The 13,059-nt window shown below is 45.7% G+C and overlaps 2 protein-coding genes across 2 annotated transcripts; both read left to right on the top strand.

The window, feature by feature from the left end:
- The first annotated feature begins 1,422 nt into the window (after positions 1 to 1,422).
- LOC135810764 (adiponectin receptor protein-like) lies at positions 1,423 to 3,664 on the top strand. Its single transcript, XM_065324223.1, has one exon. The coding sequence runs from the start codon at positions 1,937 to 1,939 to the stop codon at positions 2,906 to 2,908; it is 972 nt and encodes a 323-aa protein (XP_065180295.1). The 5' UTR covers positions 1,423 to 1,936; the 3' UTR covers positions 2,909 to 3,664.
- Positions 3,665 to 4,282: 618 nt separating this feature from the next.
- LOC135809000 (DNA-directed RNA polymerases I, II, and III subunit RPABC2-like) lies at positions 4,283 to 10,461 on the top strand. Its single transcript, XM_065322255.1, has 6 exons — positions 4,283 to 4,361; positions 4,434 to 4,491; positions 4,575 to 4,611; positions 6,268 to 6,373; positions 8,773 to 8,844; positions 9,480 to 10,461. The coding sequence occupies exons 1-6, from the start codon at positions 4,336 to 4,338 to the stop codon at positions 9,571 to 9,573; spliced, it is 393 nt and encodes a 130-aa protein (XP_065178327.1). The 5' UTR covers positions 4,283 to 4,335; the 3' UTR covers positions 9,574 to 10,461.
- The last annotated feature ends 2,598 nt before the right edge of the window (positions 10,462 to 13,059 follow it).

Here is a 13,059-nt window from a genome sequence, read left to right as displayed (position 1 = left end):
CAGCTCCACAGCCATCGCAATGCGACGGGAGAGCATTCGGCTCCTGCATATGGCCATAGCGAATAGCCAACTGATCGCGGAGCTGGAGCGCCAACATGTCATAACCTTCCTGCTTGAGAGGAAGCACGGTCAACCAGCCGGAAGCGTTGCCATTAACAATGCGGTTGAGGGTCCACTGTTGGTGACACGGAAGCGCACCATGGAGGACTCTACTTCGTTCCGTCATCTGCAGGTCTCGAGCGCGGCTGACCTCACCGGTGACTTGACGGCACTGGCTGATGTGGTGAGCCATGTCGACCGGTACACCGGTGCAAATGGCGACCTGCAGAATGTCAGTGCCGGGCGCGCTTCGATGAGGCGTGAGGCTGAGCATCAGGAGCTGACGTGACGGGATTGGCCAGGCCGAGACCCCCCCCCCCCCACTTTTGCTGGAAGGGCCAACAGATCTTGCTCAATGTCAAGCACCTCACGACCGAGCAAGCTGGGGGCGAATACGTGCCGGCCCGGATAGTGTCCCGCAGGGGGTCTACTCGGTCTCGTTGCCTTCCAACACACGCTGGAGGTAGGTCCACTCGCACGAGAGGGATCTCGTAAACACGGAGTGTGCTGACTGCAGGTACGCCTTTGCTGCCTTGGCAACTTGAGACAGTTGACACCATCGACCCAATTAAATCTCCGAGTCACTCTGCTACGGACGGAGGAAGAGACTCCCTCTGGATCACCAATGTAGCTACCCAGGAAGCGACCAGAGGTGATGACTTGCACATTTAGATTGCCGACGGTACTATACTACTGTGTGATAAAGCCTCTTGTACGCGCAAACTATTACTGTACTTTACCACTATCAAGAGTACATGAAACTTTTCATGTACTCTTGCCACTATGTATTGTACTGTTGCAGTACAGTAAAACCTGGTTTAACCGCGACCACCCCACGCCCACGGTACGGTGCAAGCAAAAGCGGTCGTTAAAGCCAGGTGGTCTTTTTTTTTACATGTACGCAGACACTGTCCCACAGTGTCTGCGTACATGTAGAACTGTCGGTGCATGGAAAGATCGGAGCAGGTGGTCGCTAAACCCAGAGTTCGCTTACACCAGGTTTTACTGTACAGTTGAACATCGATTATCCGACCACCTCTGGGCAGACAACTGTCAGGCGGTGTTCAGATAAGGCAAATGTTCCGGATAAGAAAACACACTGTAAATACATGTACATGTACATTGTAAATAATACATAGAGTGCTACTTTTCAAAATTTTCGCATTTTGAATGGCTCATGATCACTACATGCACAGTGCGTACTCTACGGCACGTGCGCCCAAAAAAACTGTTACGGATAATCGAATGGTCGGATAGTCAATGTGCGGATAATCGATGTTCAACTGTATTCGTAGTTTTCTGGGGCGGAAGTGCTGCTGCCTCCGGAGCTCCTTCGGCAAGCTGGATCGGGACGCTTCGATTTCCGCCGCCAGTGCATGTGTGGTCGTGGTTTTACTGCCGTCCAGTTGACTATGGTAGAGAAAAACCATCTCTGTGTTGGTCTATAACCCTCTCTAGCAAGACGCAATGTTTCTTCCTAGCTAGTCTGATCAGCTATGGACACGATAATGGTGCAGCACAGTCTTCAATCTGCTTGAAGAAGATTACGAGAGGACGAAGAGTTTTTCCTGTCTACAGTACATTCAGTATGGTTAATCGTAGTTAGATTGGCCGATTCGAGGCAAATGGTGGTGTGATCAAGACGATTTCCCCATCCATAGTAGTATTCTATTTTCTTTTGATGTAGTGGTAAAGGGTCTACGCATAGCTTTCCTCTCCATTCTTTTGCGGTGGTAGGAAGTATCTATTTTCTGGATGTTCATATAGTGGAGGTATTTGCACCGGAGATACACATTGGCTCTTCTTTCTTTTGGTGATCAACGCTGGAAACTAAGTAATGGCGACACAACATATCACGGAGGAGGAGATTGAGGACGTGATGTCCTTGGAGGAGGTCAAACAATGCCTGGGTGTGGATGGAGACTGTGCTGAGTATGATGAAAGATTTATTATGTCAGCAGGAAAGCGCAAGCTGGGACTCCTGGACTACCACAGGCTGCCTGCGTGGCTTCAGGACAATAACTATATTCTGACCAGATATCGTCCACAACTGAACTCGTTCAAACTATGCTTCAGAAGTATATTTTCACTTCACACAGAAACGGGTAACATCTGGACACATCTCATTGGTTGGCTGGGATTCTGTTGCTTCGTGGCGTACGCATATGCACTGCCTCTACATCATCTGACATGGTACGACCACGGTATGTTTGCTGTGTTTCTGCTGGGGGCATTCTTTTGTCTGCTCTTTTCCTGGGTCTTTCATTGTCTCCAATGCCACTCGCCCAAAGTGTTTCGAATCTGCATAAACTTTGATTATTGCGGAGTTGCGATGCTGATCATGTCATCCATCATAGCCTGGATCTACTATGCATTTTACTGTAAGCGTACATTACGTATAGTTTACACCAGCATCATGGTCCTCTTTGGTGTCCTCTGCATTGCCGTGTCGCTAATCAAGAAGTTTTCCTCGTCAGCCTATCGTCCAGTCAGGTCCGTGGTGTTCCTTGGTCTCGGTACCTATGGCATTGTACCAATGATTCATGCCATGGTGGTGTATGGTGGCCTGGTTGAAAGTAGTGGATTCAACTCCGCAGCCACCGGACCCATGCTTGTAATAGGGTTTGTGTATGTGCTTGGCCTGACGCTGTACGCTTTTCGCATCCCGGAGCGATTTTGGCCAGGGAAGTTTGACATCTGGTGCCACAGCCATCAGATTTTCCATGTGTGTGTTGTCATCGGCGTGTTCTTGCAGTCATCTGACATTTTGCACATGGCAAATGCTCATGCACATAAAACCTGCTCCTAAACTGTTGCCCCCCGCAGCTGATTGATGTGTAGATTGTGTACAGCCGCTGCTGCATGCAGTATGTAAGTCTTCCTGCTTATTTGTTCGATATGCTGGCAGCATGCATGTCACTTGTTTGTGTCTCATGTGCAACTGCTGCCTTCTATGCTTGTTTGCTGTGAATAGTGTCTCGATGGATCGATCTATCAGCATTACTCTTATGTTGTTCAAACAACGCATGCTGCTGACATACTTTATGCTCTTTCTACTCTTCTTTACCTTGGAATCTTTACTCAGCAACCTTTCCTTCCCTCACCATCACTCAAATGCAACAATTTGGACAAAAGAATGTGATGATTACACTTTGAACCGAGATGAGTATAGTGCTGGAGTCCTGTATTATATTTTCACAATTATTTTACTTGTAGTATAGTACACATTTAGAAAACAATTATAGAGTTCATAATCTATGCTCCTCCAGTGTAACTGTTCATTGTGACAGCTTCTACTGTTGTGTCTGTTCAAGCTGTACTGACATTGTTGAAGCTGATGTGAATCTAAACTGTACAGCTCAGAAGAAAACAACTCTTCGCCGCCTATAAATTATGCAATACCATTCTCGTCCTTATCTTTCACTGTACATAACTAACACATGTACTTCACTCGCTTCAGCACAGCGCATTGCCCTCTTTGCTGATCCTGTACTTTTGCTGAATCTTCCGTGCTTATTGCCTCCGGCAAGACTGTTGTGTATGTATAATGTCACTATACAGTTTACTCTACAGTAACGCTGCAACTGAATGGGTCATATGCGAAACTTACTTTAGATAACATGACCTTTCATTTGGAAGTAATATCGTACTAAACTTCAGACAGGGCGAACACACGATTTGCCGGTGTCGTTGATCAATACTATTACTATATCTATCAGTATCACCAAGAGTACATAACTACACACATACTGTGTAGTTATGTACTCTTGGTATCACCAAGAGTACATACAAGTTTATGACTTTTGGTATCACTCATGTCATGATCATGATGATGACGGTGCTCGCTGGACAATATCCTCACAGGGCCTGAACCAGTGAACAACAAGTCAACAGCCAAAAACCAACTATCTACTGACTGTACGTACATGTATGCTATCAGCTATTTTCTTCCAAATCATCGCGATTGATCCGGATAAAAGAGGATTATAGACCGGATAAGCGAGGTATGTTAGTTATGCACAGTCTACGAGTACAGTACTCAGTAGATCTACTTAGGAAGAAGAAAACGACGCCTCGCGCGCATGACCACGATGATCTGACGACATCGCGAGTGGCGCGCGCGGCCGCGCGCACAGCTAGCTAGCTAGCACATCATTTTTGCGAAAAAGGACTTATTATTTTATTTTTGTGCGTGCTGAGAGATAGATCATTGCAAACAGAATTTTAGTTTCGAAAATGGCAGATGAGGACGACAACATTGAGTAAGTTTGCTGATTTGCAAACTGAATTGGACGAGATTAGTAACTTACTTCCACAATCTTTTTGCTGAATAGCTTTGGGGATGACTTTCCCGAAGATGATGACGAAGATCATGACTTTGAGGACGTTGCGGTAAGTATAATTATCTTGGTTGCTGAGAATATTTTTTCAAGAATTACTGACGCAGTGATTATGGACTTCGTCGTGCTCACCAGGATCAGGCAGAGGCGAATGTAGAGATCTTGCAGTCTGGTAAGTCCAAAAACACTGCTGAAGACCGGGCTACTGTAGTTATACTGCCAGTCTGCATTCGTGTCAATTTTATCTCATGAAAACGTGTGCTAATCAAAATTCATAATTTTGAATTTTTGATGAAGTGATCAGCTCTTGATCATGGGCGTTCCTGAAGAGTCTCATGATGTTCATGTCTTTGGGGAAATACTAGTACTGTGCAACCTGAGAATGGCGATTCTCTTTTCTGTTTTCCCCAAGTACAGTATATACGTGTCTACATTATGGTGGTGCTAGCGTGCAAGTTTGTACTTCAAGGGGGCTGCTAAAAGCTGTCCACATTCCCAGGTATCCTTTAAGGCAGGTTCTACTGTATCCTGGGTTGGAACTCTCAGTTTGTTTATTACCATTTGCTTCCTCTCACACTTCATTGACAACTGTAGCATGTATCATCCCGTGATGTACACGACGGCAGGAATCATCCCGTGCGTGATGCTGCCATGGAGGTTCAGTCCCATGTACTCATATTTTGGCGCGAACGTATCCCGCGAGCTATCGTGGTATGGTCCCAGTTCCGTGAGGGGGCTGGGAAATGCATACCGTGGCATTCCGTGGACTCTTTTGTACTTCGGCTACTCTACATGCATCCTGCTATGTGGATTGATTTTCGTTTTTCCCGTATCACGGGAAGCTCTCGGGATCACATGCTTCACTTCCCGGCGGGATGCATTGCCGTTGTGTAAATCACCTCTTACAGGAATATTAGGAAGTACAGTGCTGCTCAATGAAATCCAATCTCGTGAGTACTGTGCGGCACTGTGCAGCACTGTGCAGCACTCCACCTGCGACCTAGTGCAGGGTGCAATCTTGACTGACACGATCAAAGATCATTGAGCAGCATTGCACAACATTGCAGCTAGTGTTCAAGGTGGTAAAATACTTTCTCACTCATGTTGCCTATGATTTGCTGGCGGTTCCTATACTAAACACTAACGTTACACTGCTCTAGGGCGTATCTCCTAACGTGCTAAATGATTTTCCCTGGCTGGAAAATGTGTTTTCTTCAACTTTATCCACCAATAACAAAAAGAAGCTTTTCAAATCTAGCAGCTATCAGGCATATTCAAAGCAGTACATACAAAGTGGAGTTTGGTTGTTTAGCAGTGCTAATCATCCAAAGTCGCAGCTAAACACTACTCGAAGTGTTGACGGTTTGTGCTTTGAACATGGATGCAGTAGAGGCAGAAGCTGTTGATGACCACTCTGAAGGTGTTGTCATGGCTATCAATCTCAGCATGCAATGCTTGTGTAGAATACCGAACATTGTTGTTTTGATATTCAAAGCACCTAAACAAACTCGCTTGATTTGGCCCATGGCAGAATTTGTGTGTGTGTGTGTGTGTCAGATACCGAATATTAACCTGTCAGTGTTGTACCTTGTCGTACTGTCTGACTGTATTATGGTCTGGTTACTTTGGTGCACAGTTATCCTAAACTCGTAACGTTTTGTCCTTCCCCTTTTTCCGTGATTACATTGGCTTACCATCCGAGTTCACAGATGACTAAGTACAGTGTGTAGTGAAATTAGTACTATTGCTACTGTGTGTAATGATAATCAAATGTATTGTTTGACAGCGCCTTCTTGTAATACATGTATGAATACGCAATTGCTTTCAGCTGATGTCGCCGGTGACAGTGGAGAGCCTCGCAAGCGTGTCACCACGCCTTACATGACTAAATATGAGCGGGCACGCGTACTCGGCACAAGAGCTCTACAGATTTCGTAAGTCTTACAAACTTGCTGCATTGTATGAATAGTGATTGCAGATTCTGTTTGCAAAAAGTAATAGTACTGTCCACGCGCGCATGTGTGTGTACCGTATTTTCCCCAATAAACGTACACGTTTCCAATACCAGTATGTCCCCAACAGTAGTTCACGTTGAGTGTGGATCGAAAATATAAAAGGACACGTCTCTAATTGTAGTACATGCCAGAATGATGTGATGGACTTTTACTGGGATATTATATGTACCTGGATCCACCTTACTTCGTATTTCTTACCCAATAATCATCTTTGTGCCTTTCTACATGGCGTGGTACCCTGACTGGAGTGTTATTACAGGCATCTTTCGTTATTTAGGCCCCTTGCACACTACGTACAAGTAAAACGTTGCTTTTTAGCATATGCGTCACTTTCAAGCAAGTCCCGATCAGTTCCATTGCACACGTACACTTGAAAAGACATTTTCGTTTTAATAAAATACTCATAAAATTTTCTATGGCAACTGCCGCCTCACCGGTGCTGCATGGAGATAGTGCGGGAAATTTAAAAAAAAATTAAACTTTTCTCTCCGAGCTTGGTCTGCAGAAATGTTTGTCGAGTGTTGGTGAAATGCTATCACTTCGACATGGATCTGCGACTTCCCATCGAATGCCATGTCCAGGCCAACACTCCTAGCATCCAGATTGAGGTCTTCAGCGATCTCTTTCTCCTTCTGTGACCTCTTCTTCATCGTTCCACTTTTCACCCGCTGGTAGTGTGCCCACAGCTCGATCAACTTCCCCTCCATCTCATCATTGAACACAACTTTCGGCATGCTGAACTTCATCTTTTTAAACTAGCTTCAACGCGACAGAAGGAAACAAACAACGTGCAACTACTCAAAACAAGGAACAAATCGAAAGGAAAAAAGAGCTGACGACAAGAGTCAAGAAGTCTCACGGACGGACAGGTGCAAAGCAAACTACAGTCCAGAAATGCAAATAAAACATAAACGCGCCTTTGTATACCCGTCTGGAGTTTGCTGAATACGTTTGCGCAACATTTTAGGTTTCCCGCGAAAAGCAGACCGTTTGCATGGTAACTTTTACAGGAACGCAACAAAAATGGGATTTTCTATGTAGTGTGCAAGGGGCCTTACACCCATGGGAGGCGATCAATCTTGCCGGAACCAATAAAAGTACAGTCTCCAATGCTAGTACAGTCTCCTTTACTAGTACAGGGCTGGCCACCTTTGAAAAAAAATAAAACAACTGTACTTTTATTGGGGATAATACGATATGTGGCAGATACCGAATAATAGGTGAATTTCTATTGGAATTGATATCTGTGTTTAGTGTTTTATATATCATCATAAGAAGGAAGGATTCAAACCATCTGCTGTTCTGACTACTGTAAGACATGTATATATAACGAGGAAGCAAATCTAACGTTTTAACGGATGACATTTCTTCGTTATAATAAGATCCGTTGAGGCCGTGCTGCTTCATATATGCTGTGTGTGGATATGGCAGAATACTGCAAGATCGTTAACATATCTTCTCGTTAACCTATGCATTTTAGACAATCGTTAAATTTGCGACTCGTTATAATAACATGTCTTACAGTATTGATTAGATGATGTTATCTTTCTTTTGCAGCTGAAAGTCAGTGGTTTCTGTGAAGAAAGTGGTCTAGCCAAAGGAGGGGGGGGGGGGGGGGCACCACCCTACTGTAACTCACTTTTTGATTTGATGTTTTTTTCAGTTCACACAGCGAAGATGCGGCTAGAAATCAGTCACTATGGGTGCCCTCTGTACCTGTATTTTGCATTTTATTTGTTACAAGGCAATAGTCGAACATGGAAAAAATGGGTGAGCTGTTTGTTTTCCCTACCTAGGACCCTGCATACCACGACCATGTGCATTCTCCGCAGGCTTTCCCCTTCATACTTGCTAGTAGTCAGGCAGGCAGGCATAGTGGAATGTCTAAGACCATGATTGAGAAACAGAGGGTATGAGGTTCAAGTCCTGCTTGGAAGAGGAACGATTTTTTCCAGCCGTGCTGCGACCCACGGTTAATTGGGAACTCGTGGCCTGGCACGAGGGAAGCATGTATGTAGCGAATGGGATTTCCGTTCTTTGACCACTTTGTGGTGGGTCTGATCTACTCACCTCCCACCGCTTATGAGCTGCGTCTGCGCCTTGATCCTAGAGGGTGGTGGCGTTCCTGCCTTGATCCTAGAGGGTGGTGGCGGTCCTGCCTTGATCCTAGAGGGTGGTGGCGTTCCTGCCTTGATCCTAGAGGGTGGTGGCGTTCCTGCGGATGCGGAAAACTCGACCTCCAGCCGAGTCTCACATGAACCGTGAAAATTGTTTTGCTGGTTGTCCTTGATGTACTGTATTGTGATTATTTCTTTTAGGATGAATGCCCCGATCATGGTGGAACTGGAGGGTGAAACCGACCCCCTCGCTATTGCCACGAAAGAGCTGAAGTAAGTGCTATTGTAGTTTCTTATGATTGTATGATAGCGCAGTGGAGGACATGGGACTTGTAGGCTGGGGTCTGACTCGGTTGTATGGTGGCTTGCAGTTCTGCGTATGAGTTGAGAGAAGCGTATCCATATCGGATATTGCATCATATTTAAATCTGTGATGGTAGCCATGACCTTCAACTGTACTGTATAAATGTCGCACTGCTTTGGTGCGACATGCAACAACAATTCACAGTGAACTATACAAACGTCGAAAGTGATTTTATTGACAAACCTCACATTTTCTAAATGTGTACTTCAGTATGCAGTATGCTCCTAGGCATAATAGCGCCGCGTTTCTGTTACACATTCACGCTCCAAAAACAGATCTGAGGGCCGCAGGGGCCTCATGAGCCTTGGCGCTGCTTTCGACATGTGGGTTGGATTTTTTTGGCCATGACTGTAGTTGACAGAACGTAAGAGTAACTCAGTCTCTTCTCTCGTCCAATGAAAACATTCACGTAGCATCCATGCCCCTCCCTCAGCCTCATGTTCTTCGACACGTGAGCTTGATTCTTAGTTTACAATGACATCATTTTAGCAGACTGGCAAACTGATTACTTGACTGCTGTTTTGTTGTTGTTCTTGTTCTTCAGGGCTCGTAAAATCCCTTTCATAATTCGCCGCTATTTGCCAGATGGTAGTCACGAGGACTGGAGTATAGAGGAACTTATTGTCACGGGCATTTAGAGTGGCGACTGCTCTCTGCTGATTTTTATCTACCAGCTTCTATTGCAATGCTTCTTCGTATTCCTGCTGAGCGGAGTATTGTACCCATGGACAAAACCATGCAGGACGCCAGACACTATAGGAGAAAGCAATCCAAGCGTTCACAAGACTATGTTTACGGACATAAAATGCACAGTACAACGTACAAGATTCAGTGACTTCTGGGTTCGGATGATCGAGGTACATGTGTTTGGATAGCCAGGGTATTGTGACGTGTGCGCCACAGGTGCCGGTGTCTTTGGAATACATGTACTGGTTCCATACTTGATATGTGCAGTATTATGCACTCATGCCTAATTGTTTCTGCAGTTACCAACCAGTGCCACCCTGGGTCTCATTCAATCAGCTGAAATGGAGGTCAGGTGTGAAGTGCGAGGTGATTTGTCCCCGTGAATTTCGCGATTCTGCGGATTTCAGAATGTTCGCAGAATTTAGAAAATCTCGCGGGCTCTTGCAGAAAAGGATGATAAACTGCTTTTTTTCTGCAAGCTTGTGATGTATTCCACAGCCAAGCCTGTCTGATCATGACGTTACTACTACTTTAGCTACATGGATTTTTTTGGCCCATATGGTTTCATATTTTTTTGTTTAAAATTTATCTCTTTGTCTTGTGCCAGTTTATCTTAAGTTATGGTTTATGGGGTATTCACACGACAGGCACTTGCACGTTTTACAGGGAGTGACATACGAGAAAAGTGACTGTGTGGATTCACACAGCAGTCACTCGACGACAGGAACGTTTGCATTTTTGAATGCTTCACCGACCCGTATAGTAGCCATGGGTATTTCAAATTTTCAAAACACACATACAATAATAATCATGCTCTAAAGAGCCGCGTAAAAAATCAAGTCTTGTTTCTCGCTTTTTGGTGTAAATGTACTCGTGCACGCCACGATCATCGTGAAAGTGGGCCCCCAGCTCGCTTTCACTTTTCAGCCACTTTCAGGCACTTTTCTCGTTCACAGGTAAAATACCATAGCAACTTTCCGGTGCACGTGGATTTGCCTGTCGTGGGAAAACCCCATTAGGATTTGCCTTCAAGGCACTTTTCTATGCTTGAAATGATCACAAGTGATTGGATATCATCACATAATAATATTACATGTATCTTTACTTATAAAGAAGAGGCACCTGTGACGTGTGTCTGTGTGTGTGTCACGCTCCTTATAAAGAAGAGGCACCTGTGACGTGTGTTTTGTGTCACGCTGAAGCGCTGAGGAGCAGCGCTGCCCGGCGCCCTGAGCACGCGAAGCGTGCGAACAGTGTATAGCACAGTGTAGCTAGCGGCCGCAGAAGCACTGAGCGCGCGAAGCGTGCGAATCGTGTAGATAGCAGACACGATCCGTACGAGTAGCAGTAGCAGCCGCGCGCAGAAGCATTGAGCACGCGAAGCGTGCGAATCATGTAGCCACCTACTAGCCTAGGCCATAGGTAGCACTAGCAGCCGCACAAGCGCTGCGGACCACGTGAACCGTTCTCTGCAAATAGAAACATCTGCAACAAAAGGATACAAAAGATCTGCACTGACTGCACTCTGCATCTGATTGATCTGCAGTGAAGAGCGCATCGCACTTTTGTTCGTAAGTTTATGAAATTTTTGGAGCCGCTTCATCCGCCACCAGGTGATGGACAACCCTGACCAGCCTCCCGAAGGCGTAACAGACGTCCCTCCTTCTCCTTCCAACCATGAAGAACCTCCCTCACCAGGACTTCAGCGGTCTGGCCACCACCACGTGCTGAGCACGTGTGCTGTTCATGTACTTGCTTCACCCGCATGCCACATTCGGCCAGGCAACGCTGGCCGGGGGTGCTGCTAGTTATGTATAAATTAGGGCTCAAACGGTCACGGTTTTACCCCTGACGGTTAACTGCTAAGCTAACGGTCGGTTATAACCAAGAGTCCATAACCCAAGAGTATGCAACTGTGATCTCTTTTCTATGGGCCAACCGCGCGGCGCGCTGCCTTCATTACATCATTCAGCTGCAGGCCGCGCACTGCGGAAAATCAAACACCGCACTTTCCCTCTAGTTTGAAATGAACTTTCGTACGGAACTGGAGTTCACGCGCCAGAATTCAGAGATTGTGTAGGTACTGGAACGAATCGAGCAAAAACGGATGGGCTCGTGCGAGAAATTGAGAGTTTGAATGCATGCTTCCAGAGCGTGATGAAGGCAAGTTACGTAATGAAGGCAGCGCGCCACGCGCACGCATGCACCCATAATCACAGTTGCATACTCTTGGGTTATGGACTCTTGTTATAACCTATAACTAAGCCACGGCAATCCTGCGGACTCTTTTTTAACCGTATATTTGACTATAATCATTCTAAAAATGTACCCTATTCAGTACAACGTACACTTGTACATTCTCTTGCATGCTCATTCATACATACTCTCACACCAAGAGACCAGATATATATGACCGAGTTGACAGCCCAGAAATTGCGTACGCGTGCGACAGCCCGCGAAAGTGCACACTTTGCAACGACCTGATACTTGAAAAATTGACTGAAAAGTTACTGCGTAACTGTTATCTTTATCGGTTAACCGTTAACCCATTGACTGCTGAGCCCGAATATATTCGGGATTCAGGATGACGTCAGGGCGCTGAGCCCGAATATACTCGGGCTGACAGGCTATCCTACCGTACTAAGCTCCGTGTTCCAGCGTAGGGTTGCAAGAGACCCCAGAGTCGAGCGGTACATTTCCTGCATTCAGTACGAGAGGTTGCGGGTACGAATCCCGCTTGGATACTTTTTTTCTTCTTTTTCGTCCGGTGATTCAACTCAAATTGGCGACTTTTTCGTATTTTACGCAATTTGGATGAACTTACGTGTCATATAGCATTTTGTTCCCCTTTCTAGGAACTATATCGAGTTGGTCAGCGTGATGATTATAGCCTTGGTCAACATTTCACAAGAGTTCAACAACCTAGTTTCTTAGACTATGAAGTTGTGGAGCTGTACATTGGCCATATTTTTAGCATTTTCTTCAGAGTCTCAGATGAAAGGCCCTGTAGCCCTCAATGGGTTAATTCTTCGTAACCGGTCTGCAACCGGTTAATCGGACTAATCGTTTGAGCCCTAGTATAAATGCCGAGGTACGTGTAGTTCATGCACTTGTCCTGCGAGCTCAGATCAGGGAGTCGTGCCCAAACCTTTTGTTTGGGTACGCCTCTCTGACCATACACTGTGAGGTGCATTTCCTAGTCTTCGCACATGCATGAATCCATTTCGCTTTCACACACACAGCCGAATACAAGAACGGTACAAAGTCAAAACTCATACCACATGGGCTTGTTTGGATGTTGAAGCTTACAATGTGCTCCTATCGTGCTTCTGTATGGGTGGGCAAACATGTGTGTGTGCGTGTGTGTGTCAGCCAGTTACTGTTAGTTCCGTTGGTAGGTACACTTATGCCTGATTGTGTCAGGTCTGTTGCCAACG

Source organism: Sycon ciliatum, chromosome 2 (assembly GCF_964019385.1).
Source record: "Sycon ciliatum chromosome 2, ocSycCili1.1, whole genome shotgun sequence".
Lineage (NCBI taxonomy): Eukaryota > Metazoa > Porifera > Calcarea > Leucosolenida > Sycettidae > Sycon > Sycon ciliatum.
The sequence above is the reverse complement of the archived record's forward strand: the minus strand, read 5'-3'. Positions and strand labels throughout refer to the sequence as shown.

Excerpts from the sequence above, each read along its gene's own strand:
- LOC135810764 (XM_065324223.1), top strand. The coding sequence starts at position 1,937 with ATGGCGACACAACATATCACGGAGGAGGAGATTGAGGACGTGATGTCC.
- LOC135809000 (XM_065322255.1), top strand. The coding sequence starts at position 4,336 with ATGGCAGATGAGGACGACAACATTGA. Across the intron at positions 4,362-4,433 it reads GATGAGGACGACAACATTGA|CTTTGGGGATGACTTTCCCG; the intron begins GTAAGTTTGCTG and ends TTTGCTGAATAG. Across the intron at positions 8,845-9,479 it reads ATTGCCACGAAAGAGCTGAA|GGCTCGTAAAATCCCTTTCA; the intron begins GTAAGTGCTATT and ends CTTGTTCTTCAG.